Source organism: Helianthus annuus, chromosome 13, assembly GCF_002127325.2.
Source record: "Helianthus annuus cultivar XRQ/B chromosome 13, HanXRQr2.0-SUNRISE, whole genome shotgun sequence".
Taxonomy (NCBI): domain Eukaryota; kingdom Viridiplantae; phylum Streptophyta; class Magnoliopsida; order Asterales; family Asteraceae; genus Helianthus; species Helianthus annuus.
The window spans coordinates 110,253,735-110,279,963 of record NC_035445.2 but is presented as its reverse complement, the minus strand read 5'-3'; the positions used below and the strand labels follow the sequence as shown (position 1 = coordinate 110,279,963).

General features: G+C 39.6%; 2 protein-coding genes and 1 non-coding gene across 3 annotated transcripts; all 3 read left to right on the top strand.

Annotated features, from left to right (window-relative positions):
- The first annotated feature begins 1,559 nt into the window (after positions 1 to 1,559).
- Positions 1,560 to 6,967, top strand: LOC118485829. Its single transcript, XM_035982313.1, has 3 exons — positions 1,560 to 1,794; positions 2,127 to 3,181; positions 6,617 to 6,967. The coding sequence occupies exons 1-3, from the start codon at positions 1,560 to 1,562 to the stop codon at positions 6,965 to 6,967; spliced, it is 1,641 nt and encodes a 546-aa protein (XP_035838206.1).
- On the top strand, positions 6,968 to 7,957 carry LOC110901481. The gene is made up of 2 exons (XM_022148308.1): positions 6,968 to 7,672; positions 7,739 to 7,957. The coding sequence occupies exons 1-2, from the start codon at positions 6,968 to 6,970 to the stop codon at positions 7,955 to 7,957; spliced, it is 924 nt and encodes a 307-aa protein (XP_022004000.1).
- Positions 7,958 to 21,526: 13,569 nt separating this feature from the next.
- LOC118486087 lies at positions 21,527 to 21,633 on the top strand. Its single transcript, XR_004877943.1, has one exon. It is a non-coding gene; the product is annotated as a small nucleolar RNA R71 (small nucleolar RNA).
- The last annotated feature ends 4,596 nt before the right edge of the window (positions 21,634 to 26,229 follow it).

The window sequence follows — 26,229 nt, the reverse complement described above, 5'->3', positions numbered from 1 at the left end:
ATTGACATTGCTGTGGTAAACAACAAAGAGTTCTTTTCAAAACCCAAAAAGTCGTTTGTTACGTCACGATCTAACAACTCGGGTAAGAAAGAGTGGGAAGGGAATGGTAACAACAAGAAAAATGGAAATAACTTTAAAAACAAATGAATTGGTTTTGAGAAGAAAATGGCTAAGAAGGTTGTCAAGCCAAAGGATAACATGAATGATGTTTTTGTCACTGGACCAAGTGTTGATGATGAGAAAGAGTACATTTTTAGTCAAAAAGCCATTGATGATTTCAATGCGGCAAAGAAACTGAAAGAAGAGTCGTTCAAATCAACTTTTGTCGAGTATGACAAAAGAGTTTGCTATCATTGCAATGAGATCGGTCACATGGCCAAACAATGCAAGAAAGTTTTTGAAAAACCTGTCTTTAAAAAATCTGTTGTGCAAAAACCTTGTCCTAAATCTCCAACTGATAAAAAGGGTAAAAAACCTATGGTTTCACCAATTCGCATTTTGAAGAGGGGTGAATCTTTGAAGTCAGAAGATAAGCTGAAATCAACCTTTGAGGTTGGCGAATTTTCAAAGACTCACAAGACTTCAAAGATTTATCCAAAAACGAAAGTTTTTGAAAATCAATCTTGGGTTGTGAAATCAAAATCATCGGTCGAGGAGAAAGATGGAGAACATTTTGAAAAATGAAATAAAAGGTTTTAAAGATGATGTAGAAAAACTTGAGTTTGAACTTGATAAACTTCTTGAAGAGTTTCCACCGAACAAAAGGGAATTAAAACCAACTGTAAAAACTGATGTTCCAAATGTCACGTTTAACTTTCCAAAGGTTGATGTGAAGTGTGACATAGTTTTCGGTAGTGTTTTAGCAGTTAAAAAGTCATGGGCATCATTGTTTGAGTGATTTGCTATGATGTTTGCAGGGGCTGCCCAGGTCGATAATTTCAAAATGGATAATGGACAGCAGAGCCTCTAGACACATGACTGGAATGCTGGCGTTACTCTATGATGTGAAATAAATCAATGGTGGATACGTCGGATTCGCTGGAAACCAGGGAGGAAGAATTGTCGGTCAAGGAACCTTGACAAATGGAGTTATTTCATTTGAGAAAGTGAACTACATAATAGAACTGGAAAACAACTTGCTTAGTATTTCTCAAATTTGTGACAAATCTTTTACCGTACATTTCACCAAAAATGAATGTCTTGTTTTAAAACCTGGGTTTAAAATCCCTGATGATATGGTGTTGTTGCGTGCTGCACGAGAAAATGATTTATACATTCTTGACATGAGTGTCGCAGCACCAACAAATCATCAAAAACAATGTTTTGTGTCAAAAACCAAAGCTACTGAAAAAGAGTCGATTATGTGGCATCGAAAGACGGGCCACATTCACGTTAGAAAAATGAGTTTTCTGGTTCATAATGATTTGGTTGAAGGTGTGAATTTAAAGAATTTTCATTTGAATGATGACTGTGTAGCTTGAAAGAAAGGAAAGCAGACCAAGAAGTCACACCCACAGAAGCTGTTGAATTCGATCAGAGTACCGCTTGAGAGACTCCACATGGATCTCTTTGGGTCGGTCAATGTGCACAGTATTAGTGGTGACTTATGCTGTTTGGTTGTAACTGATGATTTTACAAGGTTTTCGTGGGTGGTATGCATGGAGAGGAAAGACCAGACGTTTGAGTCATTAATGGTTCTATTCAAAAAGATGGAGACGCTATATAAGCTGCCGATTAGAAGAATAAGAAGTGATAATGGAACGGAATTCAAGAATAATAGAATGCTCGAGTTCTGTAACGAGAAAGGGATTCTTCATGAATTCAGCGCGCCATACACTCCACAGCAGAACGGCGTAGCTGAAAGAAAGAATCGTACCTTGATAGAAACTGCTCGAACAATGCTTGCCGATTCCAAGCTTCCTATTTTCTTCTGGAGTGAAGTAATCGCTGCAGCTTGCTATACTTTGAACCGTGTGCTCACCGTCAAGAAATATAAGAAAACATGTTTTGAGCTTTTACACCGTTACAAGCCCAATCTAAAGTTTTTGGAGCCGTTTGGATCTCCATGTACTTTCATAGATGAAAATGGCAAATTCGGTGCTAATCCAATGATGGTTTCTTTGTAGGTTACGCGAGCCTGTTGAAGAGGGTGTTTTTGCTGTGCCTGGGAAAAGTAATACAAGTTCCGCATGTAGACTGTCAGAAGCACACTTCACCACCACAACTTCCCGGACAAAGATTCTTGTTCGACTATGACAAACTCTGGGAGTCGTTTCAATTACCGATTCAGCCGAGTGATGAGGAAATTGCAATCTTATATCAATATCAGCAGTCCATGTCGCAAGAACAACTTCCTAGACCGCTAGTAGTTTCTCAACCCACCGGGGGTTCAAACGATCATGAGGCAGGTCCAAGTGGAACGACACACGAACCACCAGAGGAACCAGCTCCAACGTTTGATAACTCTGACGACTCAGAAGAGGAATCCGGTCCTACTTTTGACGAGGAACCAAATGTTGAATCAACAGAAGCTGAGGATCACACCGGTGATCTAGACATTACGAACTTGCAATCAGAAGTTACTGTGCCTGACACTACTATGCCACGAACATTGTCTTATCATCTGTCAGAGCAGAATATCGGTGACGTACAAAGTGGTGTTAAGACAAGAGATCAAATCAACAGAGCTCTTACCTGTTTTTATTCATCTGTTGCTCCGTTACAGGAAGAATTCTCACTTAAATGTTTTATTTCGCAGATTGGACCCAGAACGTATAAAGAAGCTTTGACTGAAGACAGCTGGGTGAATGCAATGCATGAAGAGCTGCAACAATTCGAGAAGTTGGGAGTATGGAGACTAATAGACCTCCCTGAAAATCAAAAGTTGATTAAAACGAAGTGGGTGTTCAAGTGTAAAAAAGACGATAGAGGAGTCGTGGTTCGGAACAAAGCACGATTGGTGGTACAAGGATTCAGTCAGCAAGAAGGCATCGACTATGATGAGGTTTATGCGCTTGTTGCTAGACTTGAGGCTATTCGGATCTTCCTGGAGTTTGCGTCATGGAAAGACTTCAAAGTGTACCAACTTGATGTTAAATCTGCATTCCTGTATGAAAAGATAAAAGAAGAAGTGTATGTGGGACAACCACCGGGTTTCACTGATCCACTACACAAGAAAAAAGTATATCTTCTGGATAACGCGCTCTACGGTTTACACCAGGCTCCGAGAGCCTGGTACGAGATGCTTTCCCAACATCTGCTGGCCAACGGGTTCACCAGAGAGACAGTCGATAGTACTCTGTTTACAAAGGAAGTTGCAGGCCATCTCTTAATCGTGTAGATCTATGCCGATGATATCATTTTTGGTTCGACAAACGACGACTTGTGTAAAGAGTTTGAGAAGGCTATGAAGAAGAAATTCAAGATGAGTTCGATGGGGGAGATGAAGTTCTTCCTCGGGCTGCAAGTGGAGCAGATGCCCGAGAGAATCTTCATTCACCAAAAAAAAATATGTGAACGACGTACTGGAAAAGTTTGATATGGCTCAATCCAGTCCAGCAACAACCCCCCTAGCACAGAATCATGGAATTTGTCCAGACGAGAGTGGAGTAAAGGTGGATGAGATGTTGTATCGGTCGATCATCAGATCCTTAATATATCTTACTGCTTCCCGACCGGACATCATGTATCCAACATGTCTTTGCGCCAGATATCAGTCAAGCCCGAAGCAGTCACACCTAACAATCGTCAAAAGAATTTTACGGTATTTGAAAGGATGCCCAAGCATCGGCTTGTGGTATCTTCGATCGGGTGACTTCTCTCTTACTGGTTTCGCTGATTCTGACTTTGGAAGCTGCAAGCAGAACGCTAAGTCCACCACTGCTGGGTGTCAGTTCTTCGGAACTCGACTTGTTACCTGGCAGTGCAAGAAACAAACCTCTGTGGCTCTTTCTACTTGTGAGGCTGAATACGTTTCAGCCTCCAGCTGTTGCTCACAGATCCTTTGGATCCAACAGCAAATGCGCGACTTTGGTTTGCAATTCTTGGATACATCGATTTTTGTGGACAATGAAGCAGCGATTAATATAACAAAAAACCCGGTTCACCATTCTAAAACCAAACATATTGAAATCCGTCATCATTTCATCCGTGATTGTCACGAGAAGAAATTGATTCGGATAGAACATATACACACCGATGATCAGAAGGCTGATTTCTACACAAAACCGTTTGATAAAAAGATATTTTATTATCTTTTAAAATTAAATGGGATGAAAAATCTGCGTTCTGGGAGGGTTGAAGAATGTGAAGCCGAGGAGGGTGGCGATCTGATGTGATCTGCGTTACGTTGTCAAACTTGTTTGTACAGTTTATTTTCTGCTTTCGATAAAAACAAAAACACAAAAACATGTTTTTATTTTTAGGGGGAGAAAGTTTGCAGAAAAATACAAAAACATAATAAAATTTGAAAAAGCCAAAAACAATAGAAAACTAGAAAAATCCAAAAATAGTGAAAAACCGAAAAAGAGTTTGTGTAAAAAGGGGAAATGATAGTACATCAGCTAGACAGACACAGTACACTAAAGAAATGTAATGTTTAATATGCGTTAAGCAGTCTCGCTGATGATGTGCCGATAGGTTTTTACAAAATTAGTAGATTTGTTTGGGATATAAACATAAATAATTACTTGCTCTTACGTGGGGAACATTTCTAGGATATATGGTTGACCCCCGAAATCTTGTTTGAAAGGTCCATCTTTCTGAGATACTAGGTCTTTATGCTTAGTGATATCTGGGGTATTATCCCGGGACTTCTGCTGAATGGAAATTCTGACCTAGTCCCCGTATAATACTTTACGCAAAGCTTTACTCGTAAAGCCTCCCCTCAGCATAAAAAATGATAACACATTGCAAAATGTTAATCATGTGCTGTTGTAAAAAAGATTCCCTAAAGGGAACACACTGAAAGTCGAGCCATCATCTCTCTACTGAACGGAAGTTCTGACCTGAGCTCTCACGGCTTCGCATTCACCCCATTACAGATATCATCTAGGTATACTCACCTGTAAGACTGAATATTGGGATCTGGATATAGGAGTATATACTGAGGTGGGACACATGTAAAAGTTTAAGTCTTAAAACACTAAATCAGTATCCCGAACAGATTGAAAATTGGGTAAAAATTTAAGAGGATCAGTATATCGACAATCTACGCGAACTGTTTAATGCTGAGTATGAAATTTAAGCTTAACGGTACTTGTGTCTTATCGGAAGCTGATATGATCCCCTAACACGCTCACAAAAATATTGTGTGTACAGATTTCTGCTTATCTCATTCTAAAATCCAAAAAAATTTTATTTTCATCTTATTTTCGACAACGGACGTTGGGGATCAGATGATCAAAATCTATGTGCAGAACATGCCTGAATCATGAGGGTTGGGTAAGCAGGAGATTCTGAAAATGACTGGTATGTGTTTGAAAGTTTGAAAATTTCAAAAGTTCATTAATTTGAACTGTTTTAAGTTTCAGAAAGTCAGCATACTTCATAAACTGGTCAACCAAGGTCATTAATTTGGACTTGGTAGGCTGAACAGTTGACCAAGGTCATTAACTTGGACTTGGTTAACTGGGTATGTCGGTAAAATCAGAAAAGTTAAAAAAGTTAAAAATTTTGAAAAGTTTGAATCTAATTCCGCTTGAAATCATGTTTTTCACCATTAATTGCTGATTTCGCTTGAAAAGGCTTCAAGTATGATTCCGCTTGAACAGCTTCCATGAACATTTCAAGCGAAATCAGGTGGCCTATATATAGCCATCTGATTCCGCTTGAACTCCATTGTGTTCTTATTCCGCTTCAGTGATTTGCTCCTGGCGATTTTCAAGAGAAACCCTAAACACTCGATTTCCAGCCGTTAGTCTGCTTGTTTGTTGTCCGATTTAGTGGTTTTAGTTGGTTAACTCAACTATAAACATGGGAAAGGTGAGAAATCGGACCAATTTGACACAAATCTTGTTTATCTTTGTTTGTCGGCGATGAATTAAACTGAATACATAGATTTAGGGTTAAATTGTTGATTAAAATGAACAAATATCATGTTTGTGTTGTCGGAATGTCTTGTAGATCATGTGTAGAGCTTTGATTGAACCAAATCTAGGGTTTGTACATGTTTAACGATGAACAGGTTTTACAAACTTAGATCTAGGTTAATTTTGATGGGTAAAAAGGATAAAAATTGCACTCACATGCTCGGAATCCACTGATAAACAAAACAATATGTTTAATTTCATCATCAGATTTGATTTGAAAAATTATTCATGATTAGGTTGATTCCGCTTGAGATGGATGTTCATTGAAATCTTATGATTTCGCTTCAAAATGTCTTTAGTGATTTCGCCTGAAAGACAATTTAGTTTCACTAAGTTGATTCCGCTTCAAACATGAAACAAATGATTCCGCTTCAATGTGACTTAGTGATTTCGCTTCAAGCTGTTCAAGTGATTCCTCTTGAAACATTTGATTCCGCTTCAAATTGTTTAAATGATTTCGCTTGAAAGGGATTTGATGATGAAATTTGTCAAAGTGTTTGATTAATTTGTATTGTGTTGTGTTGCAGGCTTCGAATGTGCTTTTCGATCCATTGCACAACAGTTGTTGTGACTTTGACGAAGAAAAGAATACAAAGTTGTCTGATTTCAGTAGCATTTTGGAGTTTATGAGGATAGTGTCGATTCAGAAAGCGTTGACTGATCAACATTTGGTGTATAAATCTCATGTCAAACGTTTCTGGAAGCATGCAACGTATGATGAAAAGAGTAAAGTGATCAATTCAGTTGTGAAGCAGAATGATGAGAAGAAATCGATTATTGTTTTAGAGGCGCTTGTACGTGAAGTATTGGATTTTCCGGATGATGTAAACTCACCAACAAAATTCCCAGAGAGGATGGTCAAAGGTTGTATGCTATGAATGGGTTATGATGGTGCACTGAACAATGCAAATTACTTGAAGTCAAAGTTTAGAAAGCCATACAAGTTTATTGTTCACTCAGTGCTGCAGGCTCTAAGTCATTGCAAAGGAGGATATGATGCTATGCGAGACTATCAGATGAATATGGTGACAGCTCTGGTTTTGAACAAGAAGTACAACTTTTCTCACATTGTGTTTCACTATATGGCTGAGAACACTAAGTCAAAGATTAGGACTTGGATTTATCCAAGATTTGTTCAAATGTTGATAGATCATGCTTATCCTGACATTGAAAGAGATGTAAACAATGATTTGTTGGTGCTATCTCACATGAATAATGATTCTCTTAAACAGTTAGCCAGATATCATCCAAATCATCCTAAGCCGAAGAAGATAGCTGAATTTTTTGGATTCATCAAGGATGAGAATTATGTTGATCCAGATCCTGTAAATCATCAAAACTGGAGAAATGAGGAAGAGATGAAAGAAGCTGGTTATGCTGATGAATTAAAGGCACTTGAAGAATTTAAAGGAACTCGAAACGATTGGTTTGTGAAAGAACAGAAAAGGAGGGGTAGGAAAGCTACTCCTAAAGCACAAAAAGGAGAGGGTTCATCTACACAAACCAAAAAGCGTCAAAAGAAAACTGCTAAAACTTTGCTTATTGATGAACCTGATATAGAAGAACCAGAACCAGAAGTTGAGGTTGAAGTAGAAACTGAAGCTGAAGCTAATGTTGACACTGATGTTCTTCTATCGCCTAATTCTTAGAGTTTGCTGAAGAAAGTTAAGGCATTTAATGCTCAGAAAGAAAAAGCAGCTGATGATGCTCAGAAAGAAAAAGCAGCTGATGATGTAGAAGGTGATGACGTGAACAAAAGTACTACGAGCTCTTCTAGTTCTTCTGAAGATGAGATTGATGAGATAGAGCGTGAAAAGAGAATTCAAGCTGAGGTTGAAAAGGAAAGGCAGTTAAGAAAGAGAAAATGACAGGAGAAGGATGATGCTGCATAAGTTCCATCTCCTGAACATGTGTCTGAATCACAAACGTCTCCTTCAGGTGGAAGGAAGAAAGCTGGTGCTAGAAAGAGAATTGTTTCTCCAAAGATCAAAAAGCCAATGAAGATTGTGTTGAAGAAGAAACCTACCCAAGAACCAAGTAAACCACCATCACCACCACCTGAACCTATACCACATCAATCATCAATACATTCACCACTTCACCAATCACCTCCAAAACAACCTACACCACCAAGACAACCATCACCATTACATCTCTCACCACCTCATTCACCACAACAAATTCATACTATTACACCACCACAACAACAAACTTTACTTACATCACAACAAATATTCTAAACACCACCACCTTCACAACCACTTGTTCAAACAACACCTAGTTCTTCAGGGTACAAAAATTTTCCAAACATTCCTATGAACATGGGTATGGGTCTTGATGAGATTGGAGACTTTGATTTTGCAAGTAATGTTCAAGTCAAGAATGTGGAAAGTAAAGTTGATGCTGTGTTAGCTGAAAACAAAAGATTGGCAGATCGTGAGAAGATTCTCGAGATGCGTGTAAAGAAAACCGAGTCTGATAACAAATTGTTGCTGAAGAAAATAGAAGCAGATCATTTTGAAATTGATATTTTGAAGGTTAAAGTGGCTGAGCTAGAGGAAGAAAAGGCACGCCGAGATGAACAAAATAAGTACTTTGAGTTGAAAAACAAAGAACTTGAGGCTGCCAAGGCGATTAAAGAGCATGAGATGTACATGATGAACAAAGTAATTGAAAATATGCTCGGTAAATCAATTGAACAGAGGTTTGAAGAGATTGCGGTTGAAGAGTTAAGGGTGAAACGTCAAGCTGAACTTGATGCCGAAATGATGAATAAGGGAAAAGGTGTTGAAAGTTCTCTGAATGCTGAGAGATCAATAGTTGTATCTACTGATCCTGTCTCTCCTATTTAGAATCCTGTTCCTGTATCGGCTGTATCTGCTATCTTCGATGAAGATGTATTACTTGAAGATCTTGGTAATGATGATGAGAAAGTGGAGGATGATAGTGAAGAGGATGAAGATGAAGGGGATGATGACGAAGAGGATGATGATGAAGAAAAAGTGTTTTCTGCGAGTAGTCATAGTTCTGATGATGACAATGATGATGATGACAATCAGGGAGGTACAGGTGTTACTACTAGTGAAGCATCAAATGAAAAGAATGTTGATGACTACATGAATGATGGTGCAAATGAAGTTTCAGAGGGAGCTGATGGAGAGGGGGAGCATGTTGATGATCAAAGTGTTGATCAAGTTGAAAAGTTAATTCTTCGAATAGAGCCTGATGTAGAAGAGGGAGAGATCAGGCATAGGTATACATTGGATGAAGTTCTGAAGATGTTCAATGTGAATGAAGATGAGTTTAAGTTCGATTTTGAAGAAGAACTGAATGCGTTTGATATCAATCATCAACCTGAGTATGAATACAAATATGTTGAAGACGCAGATGTATATGATAGGGTTGAGGTTAAAGATTGTACTGATGAAGAGGTGTTACTAAAGACACTTCTGAATTTCCAACTCTGATGGAGTTCTTTAGTAAAGAAAATAGAGATGAACTCAGGAGGAAAGTTGCTGAGATTTTGAAGGATAAGAACTTTGACGGTACTACAAAAGATCCTTTGAAAGAAGAACGCAAACAGTGGTTCAAGCATAGCAATGAAAGAAAATTCAAGCGACCTTTGAATTTTTATCAAAGAGATAGAAGTATTTCACTGGGAGATATCATTAGCTGGGGATTTCTACCTCAAGTTAATGCATATGCTATTAGAAGAGAGTGTTTAGTACAATACTCTGAACGCTTGCATGATATTATGTCCCTACCTTGGTGGGATGTAGAGGAGTTATCGAAGGTGAGAACCTTGGGATATAAGGTGAGAAAGAATGACGTTGCTATGTGGGGTCTAATAAAGTTTGAAGCTCTGAAAAACTTCAAGCATTGGAAGCCTCCTTATCCAAAGAGAGTAAAAAGAGTTAATCCTGAAATAGGAAATGAAGAAACAATCTTGAATGTGAGAAAGCCGAAAGTGATGAAGAACATACCAGTGCCAAAGATGGAACAGGAGTTCTACAAAGGTTTCATGGGCTGGGTGTATAATTGTATATCGACTGAGGCTGTGATAACCTACAGAGCAGGGAATGAAATCAGAGAGATATTTGTTTATGATCCTATGTGGTTGGTAAACTGCTCTGCAAAAGACATCGAATGTTTATTTGTGAACAAGATCCGCTTCCAGGCTGAAGATAGAGAACAAGCCATGCAGTTTCAGAAAGTGGTGTCTATTTGTTTTCAAAAGAGTATCAATGCTTATAACAAATGGAACTCAAAGTGGTGGAAGCTTGAAAAGAAGGAAAAGTTGAAAGCTGAAAAGGAACGAAAGAAACTGGAAGAAAACAAAGGGAAGTGGATGAAGATGCAAGCTGAAGAAGCTATGAAAGCAAAGAAAGAAAACAAAAAGCTGAGAAACTTGCTAAGGAGAAAGCCTAAGCAAAGAGAGGAAAGTTTTAAGTCGCTGTGAAGACCTGAAGACCAAGACTGAAGACTCTGGCTGTATCCAAGGGGGAGTTTGTTAGTGCACGATGTCTAAAGCCTACGTCTTAAGTCTAGGGGTCTAAATGTGTCAAGTATGTATAGTTCAGGGGCTGAAATGTAAATTTATATGTTACTGTAAGTGATTCCGCTTGAAATGACACTTTGTCATTTCAAGCGAAATCAGAAGAAGTGATTCTGCTCGAAATGACAAGGTGTCATTTAAAGCAAAATTTCAGTCCTATATATAGGTAGTTGTGTTTCTCATTTTGGTACGGAATCACAAGTTGTATACCGAACTGCTGCCGGATTTTCAAGTGAAATATTAATGAGAAACGTGTGTTAAAGTGTTATTCTTCTGTTTTCTACTCAATTCTCTCTGTTTCAACACTGTTTGTTTGTTTCCGCCACTCAAACAGTGGTGTATTGACTTTAATTGACTCACTTGATTATCAAATCGATCCTACATGGAATGCGAATTAAATGTGAATGCAATAGTTATGTAAGTGAATGACATAATTTAGAATGAGAGTGGATTATGTATAGGATTGAAGTTAAAAGGTAAAAGTTGTATGCAAGAAACTATTGCGTTATGAACTAGCTAGTTGATGTGTTATGTACGATAGTAATAAAGTATGATGATACATATCCCTTATATGCGCTAATAAACTAACGAAAGACAGATATTGCATGATTTGAAAGCCGAATGAATGAATGTATGTAAGCTAATCGTGTTATAATTATGACGACATGTACGGATAGGAGTCATGTCAATAGGGGCACAAACATGGAAGCGCCACGGGTCGAAGGTAAACACTAAAGCTATGTGTAAATTCGGACGCATGAGGTAAGTATTTCCCGGACTCCCTCTTAAGTAGTAAAGAGATTCCTTACATAATAATGTTAGTAGTTGTGTCAAAACGTGAATTTGATGATAATATCAAGTATTAGTACCAAGTGAGTGATTATTCGGAATCACTCCTTAAGGTAGTAAAGTACGGTTATGTAATAGTTATTTAAGTATGCTATTGGAAATTAGAAAGGTATGGGTATGTAGAAGTAAAGGTTTCTGCTAAGTCGATACAAATGGTCAAAATGAGAGTTTACTCGTTTTGGTATAATTTGCATAAGTGACGATAAAGTATAATAATTGTTAGAAGATAAGTGAATTTTTTTGTTGATGATAATATCAAGTAAGTAGTATTGAGTAAGTGATTTTCCGGAATCACTTCTTAGTTTATTTAAGCAAGTTTATGCGCTAGTTATTTAAGTATGATAATCGGAGTCTAATAAGGTTTGGTTATATAGAAGTGAAGGTTTCCGTTAAGTAGACCAAACGGGTCAAAATAAAGTAAAACGCAAACCGGGTAATGGGAGCGTAAAAAATGAATTATTGATCCGGGTAATAGAGCTTAGATATGTTAAGAAATGAACCCCAAGCGATTAAAATAAGTTTGGATAGGTTTGGATGTAAAATGGGTGAAAAATAAACGTGCAGAGCTGACACGGCCGGGTGAAGGTTCTGTGAAAAATATATGTTTACTTGACACGGCCGGGTGGACACTTGACACGGCCCGGTGAATGGGCTGAAAAAAGAAAGAAGAAAAAAATATATAATTTCTTGTTTTTAATTCTTTTGTTCAAATGCTTTGATTTCTAATCATTTGAATGAAATTGCATGATAGGTAACGATGTACTTTAGACCTCGGGGGTGAAAGGAAATTTTACTAATAAAATTTCACTTCGTATAGTTGATTTAAATGAATGAGTTTAATGTATACCGGGAATCGGGTTCATAAACCCCATGTACGGAACTCCGGATAATGTAAAACTTCTATAGTTATAATGTTCATATGGGTATTGAGTATAAACAAATGAGTTGTTTGGTAAAAACATGAACGGGTCAATAATTAGTAAATGAATACTAAGTCGAAAACATATAAGTCGTAAACATGCGAATGGATGGGACTTGTTTATAACTAGGTCTATTATCGGATAATATGATAGTATACGTACATGAGTATAGAGTGGTAAGTAAGAGCTTGTAGGTGCGTATGTATGTAGGAATGTATGCGTGTATAAATGTAATTTGCTATGAATGTATGTGGTTATGGTTTTCAATATGTATGAGTATCGATGATTCCTAATAATGTGCCTTGAGATTGGAAGGTAATGAAGGAATGAGAACGTCAAGTTCATAAGGAATTGAAGCCGAACTTGGAACAAGAGACTTAAAGAGGATGATTGAGTGAATCCAAGCTTATATTGTCAAATGTGAAATGATTTTCGACTATATAGAATTATGTTGTATGGTGTTGTGAGTGACTAACAGTTAAGTTGTTTATGATGTTCACAGGAATTACACGGATCTCCTATATTGCTAACAAAGACAAGTAGGCGTAGATCGAGTCAAAGAGCAAGGATTATACGGAAAGAACGGTCACATAGCTTTAATTATGTAACGCCTTAAAATGATACCTGGAAGTGAATGTTGTAAATTCATTTTAGTAAATGTTTAACAGTTTTGTATTTGGGCCTTCATGTAAGTAATGTTTCTAATAAAGAAAGAAATTTTAAGGCTCTTTTTCCGCTGCGTCGTTTTTATGGTTAAACATGTTTGGGCGTAACAGATCACAATGATATCACACAAGCTTGTTTGATGGCGGAATCACACAAACAAGCAACGATTCAACACAAGAAAGGAGATGAAGTAGAAAGATTCTTGATTGATGATTATAGATCTTGCATACAAAAGAGAATTGTCAAATACAAGATATTCTTGATGTCACCAACACTAATGACCTAATCACAATTTACTATTTATAAAAATTGTTTAGGGAGGATGCTCCCTAAACCCTAAGCCAATTTTCATAAAAGCCCACTCCAATATCCCCTAATCCACTTAGCCACTAATCCATAAACCTAACAAGTGTCTAACAATCTCCCCCTAGGTTTACTGGATTAGTAGCTGCATCATTTTGTGGTCCGCCTCGACCCGGTAGTGGATCAACAAACATATGGTGCCTCAAAATGTTTGCAACAGCACTCGTCCATTCCTTCGCACATACTTCATACTTGTCATTAGAGCGAATTTGATGATTGGATAGAACCGTGATGTCTTCCTCACGAAAACTCATCAGATCATAGGAATTTGGAATCCGGATAGATTGCTATTGAGTTACAATCACAGCTTCGGCCATCTTGGGGTCATAGGCCCAGAATTTGAAGTTTCTAAGAATTCTCTTTTCGAACTTTTTGTTGATCGGAATAATCTTCTCTTTGTCGGTTGCTGGCCAAATGACAGACTTGACAGTACGCTTGGTATGGGGGTCACGAACCCCAGGATTCCTTCTGACTATAGGCTCAGCTGTCTTCATCGTTGCAAAGTTGCTTTTCACTTCCTTCTCAAGTCTTTAATGAAAGGCCCAACCTCTGCCTCTTTGATTTGGCTCTTGATCATGATATGGGGCACGCAGGAGACTTTTCAAGTCGATCTTCGTCCACGACTCAAACTGCGATTCTTTTGCATAGTACTCCCGATGCCCGCATTCACGTGTGATCAGCCACATCTGCTTGTCCTGTTCATACCCCCAGTTTGCGACTTTAGACTTATTTCCCACTTTATCATAATGTATGGATCCCAATTCCATCACAAATCTGTCAGGCCTTTTTTTCGGATCCTTTAACTGAAAGTTTTCATCGAGAGGATTCATGTCTTGGTTCTTCATCACCAACATCAGTTTGTTGCTCTGTTTCTTCTTAAGCTTCTTGCTGCTCTTCTTCTTTGGCTCAGCAGCCAGATAGGCATTCAGGCCAGCTTCATGTTCGGCATTTACTGCTGCTCTCTCTTCAGGGGTTTGCACTGGACGACCGACTTTAAATTGTTCATCTTCTTTATCAATGAATTCATTTCCAAACTTTTTCTCCAGCTTCGCCTTCAGATCGTACACAACAGACATTAACATACCCAAATCACCTTGCAGCTAATCTATTGTTTGATCCTTGTTAGAGATTTGAGTCTAACGAGAGGAAAGCTGAGCTTCTTTCAAGGCAGAGTCTTGTTGCAGCGATGAAATCTGAGTTTCCTTCATAGAAGCGTCCTGTTCCAACACAACCACTCGTCGTCGCAATCTTGCCACATTTGCATCTTCATCACTATTCACTATCACTATCACTATCACTCTGTTCAATGACTTGTCTGTTCTCTGTTGCATAATGGAATGCAGCTTCAAACCTAACACCACTCGAGCTTTTTGGGTGCGAGGGGGTCGATTCAAAGTCAAAATTGAAATCATACAGATTAGGCTCTTGTGTGTTGGTTTCCTTAGTGGCAGTGGTGGACTTTGGATCAGAGGACATAGCAGGCTCTGGATTAGAAACTGGGCCAGTAAAATCAGGATCAAGAGCAGTGTTAGCTCTTTGTTTCTCGCTTGATACTTGTTCAGCATCATCTGTAATTACTTCAATTTCAGCTTGAACTTTAGAGACTATTTTAGTTTCAACTTGAACTTTAGAGGTAGGTGCGGATGGAGGGTTTCCGTCACCACCCTGCAAGGTCAAGAGTAGGGCTGCTAAGTTTTCAGCTGATATCAGATCTAGTTGTCTCACGGTTTCCTCTTCCTTCTCAGACACAATCACTTCCACTTCACTGTCAGAGTCGGTTTCTTCTTCACTAGAGTCTGATTCTGAATCTGAATCAAGTATCTCAGTTTCAACCTCAGCTTCGTTGGTAGCCACTTACTGTACTTGCTGCACATCATGTTCTTCAGCTATTTGTGCATTCATCGGTTGAGGAGTTGGTACAACTGGTACTACAGGCACAACGTCGCTAAATCTTCCGTGCTTCTCAAGCGGAAATTTTCCAATAAAGTTATGCTGTTTGGCTCTCTTGAATCTATATGCATTTTCGAAGCAGCTTGGCCCCAGAGGCTTCAAATTCACGTAGTTCGGTCCCTTGATAAACTCCGGGTGTTTCTGATCTAAAATCATCTGGATGAATCTTGGATAAAGCATAAAGATCGTCTTCTTTGAGTGTTCGAGCATCTTCTTCATGTTGTCGAAAATAAATGCTGAAAACTTGTAATCCCATTCGTTGACTAATGCCACTAGGGCACAGGTCTGTGTCTTGTTCAACTGATCATACCCACCCATGTTCTCTGCAATGCATTGCAGGAAGATGTGCACTAATAATCTCCAGTACGGCAGGAAAAGCTTCTTCAGCACAGTGGGATAACTTCTTTCATAGCTCATTCTTCGCAGTGCTGCAAGTACTCTGCTTTGCTCAAATGATGTTGGAAAATGCGGTTGATCCCTAAACTTTAACACCTCATGAATAACGACATCTGTGACAATAACCTCCTTCTTCTGCACCATAGCTTCAATGGCTCCAGCTCCATTAGTGCCCCTTCTGTTTACTTTGGCTGTGTTCCAAAAGGTATTGACGCAGTTGTTGCAGATCAGTGGTTCTGTTCTTAATGCGTGAGTGATCAGGCAGTTGTTTAGACCGGCTATCAGCGAGCCAAACATCTCCGCATATTCGGCTGGAGGGTCCAAAAGATATCCAGCTTGGTTATGAAAGAGCTCCTGTGACAACTCGAACTTTCAAGGTTAATGACGTTTAATTTTGTGACCTTAACCTCTCGTTATCCCATTCCAATGTGTTAAACGTGTTGTACTATTATAACTCTGATTAAATCCATTCATATATGATAACTCGATTAAACTATATGCTTGAGTATTTGGGTCGTAAGTTTAGTTGGGCCACTAGTAGGCTAGGTCACACCCACACCTCATGCGTATATGGGCCACACACATATCCCTTGTGCTGCACTCTATCCATAAAAACCAATTCGGCCCACACACTCTGATGCGTGTCAGTGTGTATATATTTTTTATATATATTTAAGCCCTTTTTACACTTTTAGCCAAGTTTTAAATTTATAAAACACGATATTCACTAACACTAAACACACATATGGGCAAGTGCACCCATCGTGGACGTAGTATAGTGTTGGTAAGATACCGAGGTCGTCCAAGGACACAAGAGCTTTTAATACCGGTTTATCCTCAACGTCTAATCAAATCAAAAAGGTTAGAAAAATGTTTTAAACTAAGAAAATAAAAACTAACTAAATGCTGAAAATAAAAATAAAATAAAAACAGATAGACAAGATGAATCACTTGGATCCGACACGTGTGTTAGTATAACCTTTGATTATTTTCACACTTTTGCACTTGTTTAAGAGATTATCTTAGTTATTGTAGTAGGCCCCTCTTTTGAAGGCGACGTTACCCTCAACCCAGTAGTTTGAGTCAGCAAGGATACAATCCTAAAGGGTCGGATTATTGAAAGATAATGAATTAAGTTATTAATGCAAATTGTGGTAGGCCCCGCTTTTGGCGGTGACGTTACCCTCGGCTAAGTAGTCTGAGTCAGCAGGGATACAGTCCTAAATAGCCGGGTTATAGTATTAATAGTAGTTAACTTATGAGGGGGTCAAAGAGTTTGGATCCCCGCCATCCAATACCTATGGGCATTGAAGGAGATCCTACTAAATTTGACCCAGGTCCCAAGCAGGACCTCTAAACGCTGAACAAGGGCAAGACCCTTACCAAACCGTTCCCTTAACCCCCGACCAGGTAGCCAACATATCTCCATATAGACCGTGGAGATATGAATGGTGAAAATCTTTTATTTTATATAGACAGTAAAATAATGCCAAGACACCACGGACAAACGATAAGGAAAGATCACCTTCAACATAAGTAACTAGTTATTAAAGTCATTAATACAAAACCAAATAAAAAGTGCAAAAGATTAAAAATAAAAAGTATTATACTAAACACTTGTCTTCACCAAGTGATGTAAGAGACTTAGGCAAACATGGCCTTGATTGTCAAGAACTCTTACGATCAATCTTGGATCCCGAGACGACTCACACACTCTACGATGGACAATGGATGATGGTGGTGGATGATGGTGTTATGGTGGTGGTGGGTGGTGGATGAGGTGTGAGAGAGGTGGTGTGCCAAGGGATGAGAGAGAATGAAGCCAAGCTCCTCTATTTATAGGCTGAACAGAAGGCTGGACACGGCCCCGTGTCCGCTGGACACGGCCCCGTGCCCGCCTGACACTCTCTCTCCTCATTAATTGTAATTGTGAATTACAATTAATGCGCCTGCTGTACTTTCACCACGCCCCCGTGCTCGCTGGACACGGCCCCGTGGTGGGCAATGGAAGCTTCTACTGGTTTGTCTTTTCTGCTGCTTCCTGGGCACGCCCCCGTGTTCGCTGGACACGGGGCGTGTTCAGACTCTGTTTCTTCTCCTTTGCCTTGGGAGGTGCCGTTGAGGGTCCGGGCAATCCACTTTTGTTCCTTTTTCTTGTATTTATGGTAGAATTAGTTGTCTTTTTGCTTCTTTTGTGATTTTGAGCTCATTTCATCCTGAAAATACAAAAGGAAGACAAAAACACTCTTTTTCCAACATTAGTACTAAAAAAGGGTTAGTTTTATGCCTTAATTGATGTGATTTATATGTTGCATTTTACACACATCAAATACCCCGACACTTGAACTTTTGCTTGTCCTCAAGCAAAATTCTTTAAATGTGGCTTACACTCCCAAATGGAATAGGTAGAAGAGAAGTTTTTTAGCTTGTCCTAGAGTGTCGGGAATCCAAGGTTTTTATAGGTTTTATTTTTATTTATTTACAATCCTATTCGTTATGATTTATTTTGAACTTTTCATAAGATGAATTACTTATTTGGGCATAGCATGCCTTATTAAAATTCCATTTATATACAAGTTCACATACCTCACGGGAGATCACTCAACACTCGGCCGAAGGTGTATATTTTAGTGAATCACTCGAGAGCGGCACGGAACTTACGTCTTCCATAGGCTTGCCAAGCAATCAATCCTCCTCCTTTTTAACTTTTTACCTTTGTAAATATCAAGAGGACTTTTTGGGTGAAGGCTTGGGTTTAAAGGTGGGTGGTTGGTTAGTGGTTAGTAAAAAGGGCGAAAATCGTAACAAGCGTCGGTTTTCGTGAAGTACCTTGTTTTTAGTGACTTTTTATTTTGAAGTATTTCTCCAAACAAGCTTTTATAGCTTTTGTTTGTTTTTGACTTCATCAAATATTTTTTTTTTGATCGTCACATAAAAAGGTGATGTTTACGAAAAAGCGGACTTGTTACTAAAAAAAAATAAATAAAAAGGTTTTTGGTGGGTAAAAAGGGTTTTGGGGTAATGAAATGAAAGGTTTAGGCTCAAAGGGGCTATCTAGGGGGATTTTGGGTAGGTAAAAAAAAATGAAAAATAATGGTTTTGAAAGAAAAAAAATGGTTAGTCCTAATGCCTCCATCATTTACTTACTTGGGTTTAAGTTGGTAAGGACCGGGAATGTATCGTCGTGGCAAGTTCTAGATTTGTAAGGACCGAGCGGCTATTCACACAAGAAACGAAAAATGAGCATTTAATCTAAATATGTGTATTTTTGTGCTCAATAAAGGCTCAAAACTCACTTTTGTGGGAATGGGTTTTTAATGTGACCAAGCATATATAATCGAATTTTTAACTAGACTTGTTATGCCGTTTCATAATTTTCTTATGTTGGTTCCTTTTTTATCACGACGCTATCGGTTGTAAACTTGTAAAAATATAACCTTTTTAGAACTTGTTATTCCCAACTTAAACTAAGACAAGTAAATAAAAAAAATGAAAAAGTTTTTGAAAAAATTTGGGGTGTTTAGCGGTTCCAATAGAGTTTTGTGTAAGGCTTGTGTTTAGGATTTTGCAAAATTTCAAGGTTTTAGCATCCCCCCCACACTTAAATTACACATTGTCCTCAATGTGTCCAAAAATAATGTTTTTGGTTGATTAGAATGTATAAAAGTGGGTTAAAAAGCAAAGATTTATGTTACTGGCATCCTGGACACGGCCCCGTGTTCACCGGGCACGGCCCCGTGGTCAAGTGCCAGTAACAAAAATTACAGAATTGAAACAGAAGCCTGGACACGGGGGCGTGTCCGCTGAACACGGCCCGTGTCCAGTTACCTGAACTGGGTGATTTTCTGCAGGGGCTCAGCACGGGGCCGTGTTGGTTGGGCACGGCCCGTGTTGAGCCTTCTGTGATGGAGAATTTTGTCGGGTTGCTCTGTTCTTCGTGCATGGTTCCATTTTTCTCGTTCCCTTTTTCATCCATTACCACCATGAGTGTGTTTTATTCTGCAAAAACTAAAAGATTAAACTAAACTAAACTAAGGATAGATCCGCGGAATGCCTCCGTGGTGCGCCACGTTTATAAGGGTCCTTGGCTAGACCCGATTCCCGGTTATATATCTTCTGAGTGGAGTGCCTTGCTTCCCAAGTTACACCGTCGGAGAGCGGCATCCAAGCTTGAATCAATAACCTTCATGTAATTGACTGGGTCGCCGTCCTCTATTTTCTTCCCAACTCCGAACTTCACCTCATCGTCCCCATACCTCAAAGTCAGTGTCCCATCATTCATGTCTACCACTGCTTGTGCTGTGGCAAGGAAGGGTCTCCCTAGGATAAGGGGGACCTCGGTGTCTTCCTCCATGTCGAGTATGACAAAGTCAACTGGATAAACGAATCTGCTTACCCTTACCAAGACATTCTCGATGACACCTTGTGGGAACTTGACTGATCGATCAGCGAGTTGTATGCTTATTTTTGTAGGGCTCGTGGTTCCCAAGCCAAGCCTTTTGAACATCGATGAGGGCATGAGGTTAATGCTAGCCCCTAAGTCGGCCAAGGCATTGCGAACGGGTGATTCCCCTATTGAGCATGGAATCGTGAAACTTCCGGGATCGATTTTCTTTTGGGGTAGTTTATTGAGTACGAGGGCAGAGCATTCTTCGCCTAAATTAACTAATTGCAAATTTTCAATTTTCTTTTTATGTGTAAGGAAGTCCCTCATAAATTTAGAATATTTGGGCATTTGGGTTAGGACTTCGATAAAAAGAATATTGACATGCAACTGTTTTAACAGACTTTCGAATTTTGCGAACTGCTCATTGGTCTTTTGACGAATTAACCTACCAGGGTACGGAACTCGAGGAGCCTTGGTAGGCTCTGGTGATGGGGCAGAGTTCTTTTCTTGCAGATGTGTTGGCATTGTTTCTTCCGTTGGTGGAGGTACTTCTGCAGGCCCCACGGTGCGGTTTCGTAGTGTGATGAGGTGAACTTGCGCCTTTGGGTTTGTTTCGGTATTGCTAGGTAATGCGCCTTGCGGTCTCTCGGAAAAATTTTGTGCTAGTTGATTTATTTGTTTTTCTATGTTTTGAATGCTAGCTTGTTGATTCCTAAAATTAGATTCTAATTGTATAAATCTCTCCGAGTTTTTCTTATCAGTGTCGGAGACGAGGCGAGATATAGTATCTTCGAGCCTTTCTCGTCCACCTTGTTGTTGAGTGAAATTTTGTGACTCATTTCTTGATTGCTGAAAGTTTGTTCGTTAGGTTTGTTGGTTACTACTATTGCCGGTTTCCCTCCAACCAAGGTTTGGGTGGTTTCGCCATCCTTGGTTGTAAGTTCCCGTTGGAGGACCCGACGGCCTAGGTCTATTATCAATGTAGTTTACCATTTCTTGCTGATCGTCTGTTTCTTTCATGCAACTCCAATTTTCATGTGACCCACCACACCCTTCACAAGCCATAACCGAGACTGTTTTTGTCATTTCTAATTTTTTTATTTTTGAAGAAAGGGCCTCGATTTGGGCTTGTAAAGAGGTGCTTTCGTCGACCTTATGGGCGCCCGGGGCGATAGACTTATTTTCCCGGGGAGTGTGCCATTGAAAATTGGTTTGAGCAATTTCCTCAATCTGATTATATATTTCGTGTGGGCGTCGATTACCTAAAAGTCCCCCGGAGCTAGAATCAAGTGTCTGCCTAGTGTGTGGCAACAATCCATTGTAGAAAGTGGATACTTGTTGCCATATTGCGAGGCCGTGATGGGGACACTTGCGTAATAGCTCCTTGAACCTTTCCCATGTTTCATATAAGGATTCCCCGTCCTCTTGTGAGTATGTATTAATTTCAGCCATTAATTTAGCAGTTTTAGAAGGAGGGAAATACTTATATAGAAACTTTTGGGCTAGTTCATCCCAGGTGTTTACCGATCCAGCTGGGAGGGTGTTGAGCCAAGCTTTCGCTCGGTCTTTTAGTGAGAATGGAAACATACGGAGGCGGATGGCGTCGTTTGATGCTCCATTGATCCGAAAGGTATCACATATTTCTAAGAAATTAGTTATATGTAGATGAGGATCCTCGTCCGCAAGCCCGTGGAAGGTTGCGGAGTTTTGGAGCATTTGTATCAAATGCGGTCGAAGTTCGAAGTTATTGGCTTCGACATTCAGAACGTTGATAGCGGCACCTAGATTACCTACGGTGGGCCGTAGATAATCCATAAGGGTACGTTGGTCCGCCATTGGGGGTGGATCACCCGAAACCTTCTCTTGGTTTTTGGCTTTTAACCTTTTTCTGAGAAAGCGTTCGGGTTCTTCTAGCGGTTCCTTTATGTCTTTATTGGAACTGGAGCTCATACACTATGTGAGGATGGCGTCGGGTTCCAAGTCCTGCAATAAAAACAGAAAAGAATGTTGGTCAGAAGGTTCACCACGGCCCCGTGTTGAGCGAACACGGCCCCGTGGTCGGAATTACAGTGATTGTTTTTCAGATCCCAGTTACTGGAAGTTGGACATGGCCCCGTGCTGCACCGGCACGACCCCGTGGTCAGCCTTCTGTAACTTGAAAAACAAAAACTGCCAGTAACGTTGCTGAGCACAGCCCGTGTCCGACCAGGCACGGCCCCGTGCTGAGATCTGCAGAAGCTGAAAATCTAAGAAAAATCCTAAAAAATTAAAGAAAAATAAAAATATGATTAGGCCGTTGATTCCTAACTTTCTTAAAATCCTTGTGTCCCCGGCAACGGCGCCAAAAACTTGATGCGTGTCAGTGTGTATATATTTTTGATATATATTTAAGCCCTTTTTACACTTTTAGCCAAGTTTTAAATTTATAAAACACGATATTCACTAACACTAAACACACATATGGGCAAGTGCACCCATCGTGGACGTAGTATAGTGTTGGTAAGATACCGAGGTCGTCCAAGGACACAAGAGCTTTTAATACCGGTTTATCCTCAACGTCTAATCAAATCAAAAAGGTTAGAAAAATGTTTTAAACTAAGAAAATAAAAACTAACTAAATGCTGAAAATAAAAATAAAATAAAAACAGATAGACAAGATGAATCACTTGGATCCGACACGTGTGTTAGTATAACCTTTGATTATTTTCGCACTTTTGCACTTGTTTAAGAGATTATCTTAGTTATTGTAGTAGGCCCCTCTTTTGAAGGCGACGTTACCCTCAACCCAGTAGTTTGAGTCAGCAAGGATACAATCCTAAAGGGTCGGATTATTGAAAGATAATGAATTAAGTTATTAATGCAAATTGTGGTAGGCCCCGCTTTTGGCGGTGACGTTACCCTCGGCTAAGTAGTCTGAGTCAGCAGGGATACAGTCCTAAATAGCCGGGTTATAGTATTAATAGTAGTTAACTTATGAGGGGGTCAAAGAGTTTGGATCCCCGCCATCCAATACCTATGGGCATTGAAGGAGATCCTACTAAATTTGACCAGGTCCCAAGCAGGACCTCTAAACGCTGAACAAGGGCAAGACCCTTACCAAACCGTTCCCTTAACCCCCGACCAGGTAGCCAACATATCTCCATATAGACCGTGGAGATATGAATGGTGAAAATCTTTTATTTTATATAGACAGTAAAATAATGCCAAGACACCACGGACAAACGATAAGGAAAGATCACCTTCAACATAAGTAACTAGTTATTAAAGTCATTAATACAAAACCAAATAAAAAGTGCAAAAGATTAAAAATAAAAAGTATTATACTAAACACTTGTCTTCACCAAGTGATGTAAGAGACTTAGGCAAACATGGCCTTGATTGTCAAGAACTCTTACGATCAATCTTGGATCCCGAGACGACTCACACACTCTACGATGGACAATGGATGATGGTGGTGGATGATGGTGTTATGGTGGTGGTGGGTGGTGGATGAGGTGTGAGAGAGGTGGTGTGCCAAGGGATGAGAGAGAATGAAGCCAAGCTCCTCTATTTATAGGCTGAACAGAAGGCTGGACACGGCCCCGTGTCCGCTGGACACGGCCCCGTGCCCGCCTGACACTCTCTCTCCTCATTAATTGTAATTGCGAATTACAATTAATGCGCCTGCTGTACTTTCACCACGCCCCCGTGCTCGCTGGACACGGCCCCGTGGTGGGCAATGGAAGCTTCTACTGGTTTGTCTTTTCTGCTGCTTCCTGGGCACGCCCCCGTGTTCGCTGGACACGGGGCGTGTTCAGACTCTGTTTCTTCTCCTTTGCCTTGGGAGGTGCCGTTGAGGGTCCGGGCAATCCACTTTTGTTCCTTTTTCTTGTATTTATGGTAGAATTAGTTGTCTTTTTGCTTCTTTTGTGATTTTGAGCTCATTTCATCCTGAAAATACAAAAGGAAGACAAAAACACTCTTTTTCCAACATTAGTACTAAAAAAGGGTTAGTTTTATGCCTTAATTGATGTGATTTATATGTTGCATTTTACACACATCAAATACCCCGACACTTGAACTTTTGCTTGTCCTCAAGCAAAATTCTTTAAATGTGGCTTACACTCCCAAATGGAATAGGTAGAAGAGAAGTTTTTTAGCTTGTCCTAGAGTGTCGGGAATCCAAGGTTTTTATAGGTTTTATTTTTATTTATTTACAATCCTATTCGTTATGATTTATTTTGAACTTTTCATAAGATGAATTACTTATTTGGGCATAGCATGCCTTATTAAAATTCCATTTATATACAAGTTCACATACCTCACGGGAGATCACTCAACACTCGGCCGAAGGTGTATATTTTAGTGAATCACTCGAGAGCGGCACGGAACTTACGTCTTCCATAGGCTTGCCAAGCAATCAATCCTCCTCCTTTTTAACTTTTTACCTTTGTAAATATCAAGAGGACTTTTTGGGTGAAGGCTTGGGTTTAAAGGTGGGTGGTTGGTTAGTGGTTAGTAAAAAGGGCGAAAATCGTAACAAGCGTCGGTTTTCGTGAAGTACCTTGTTTTTAGTGACTTTTTATTTTGAAGTATTTCTCCAAACAAGCTTTTATAGCTTTTGTTTGTTTTTGACTTCATCAAATATTTTTTTTTTGATCGTCACATAAAAAGGTGATGTTTACGAAAAAGCGGACTTGTTACTAAAAAAAAATAAATAAAAAGGTTTTTGGTGGGTAAAAAGGGTTTTGGGGTAATGAAATGAAAGGTTTAGGCTCAAAGGGGCTATCTAGGGGGATTTTGGGTAGGTAAAAAAAAATGAAAAATAATGGTTTTGAAAGAAAAAAAATGGTTAGTCCTAATGCCTCCATCATTTACTTACTTGGGTTTAAGTTGGTAAGGACCGGGAATGTATCGTCGTGGCAAGTTCTAGATTTGTAAGGACCGAGCGGCTATTCACACAAGAAACGAAAAATGAGCATTTAATCTAAATATGTGTATTTTTGTGCTCAATAAAGGCTCAAAACTCACTTTTGTGGGAATGGGTTTTTAATGTGACCAAGCATATATAATCGAATTTTTAACTAGACTTGTTATGCCGTTTCATAATTTTCTTATGTTGGTTCCTTTTTTATCACGACGCTATCGGTTGTAAACTTGTAAAAATATAACCTTTTTAGAACTTGTTATTCCCAACTTAAACTAAGACAAGTAAATAAAAAAAATGAAAAAGTTTTTGAAAAAATTTGGGGTGTTTAGCGGTTCCAATAGAGTTTTGTGTAAGGCTTGTGTTTAGGATTTTGCAAAATTTCAAGGTTTTAGCATCCCCCCCACACTTAAATTACACATTGTCCTCAATGTGTCCAAAAATAATGTTTTTGGTTGATTAGAATGTATAAAAGTGGGTTAAAAAGCAAAGATTTATGTTACTGGCATCCTGGACACGGCCCCGTGTTCACCGGGCACGGCCCCGTGGTCAAGTGCCAGTAACAAAAATTACAGAATTGAAACAGAAGCCTGGACACGGGGGCGTGTCCGCTGAACACGGCCCGTGTCCAGTTACCTGAACTGGGTGATTTTCTGCAGGGGCTCAGCACGGGGCCGTGTTGGTTGGGCACGGCCCGTGTTGAGCCTTCTGTGATGGAGAATTTTGTCGGGTTGCTCTGTTCTTCGTGCATGGTTCCATTTTTCTCGTTCCCTTTTTCATCCATTACCACCATGAGTGTGTTTTATTCTGCAAAAACTAAAAGATTAAACTAAACTAAACTAAGGATAGATCCGCGGAATGCCTCCGTGGTGCGCCACGTTTATAAGGGTCCTTGGCTAGACCCGATTCCCGGTTATATATCTTCTGAGTGGAGTGCCTTGCTTCCCAAGTTACACCGTCGGAGAGCGGCATCCAAGCTTGAATCAATAACCTTCATGTAATTGACTGGGTCGCCGTCCTCTATTTTCTTCCCAACTCCGAACTTCACCTCATCGTCCCCATACCTCAAAGTCAGTGTCCCATCATTCATGTCTACCACTGCTTGTGCTGTGGCAAGGAAGGGTCTCCCTAGGATAAGGGGGACCTCG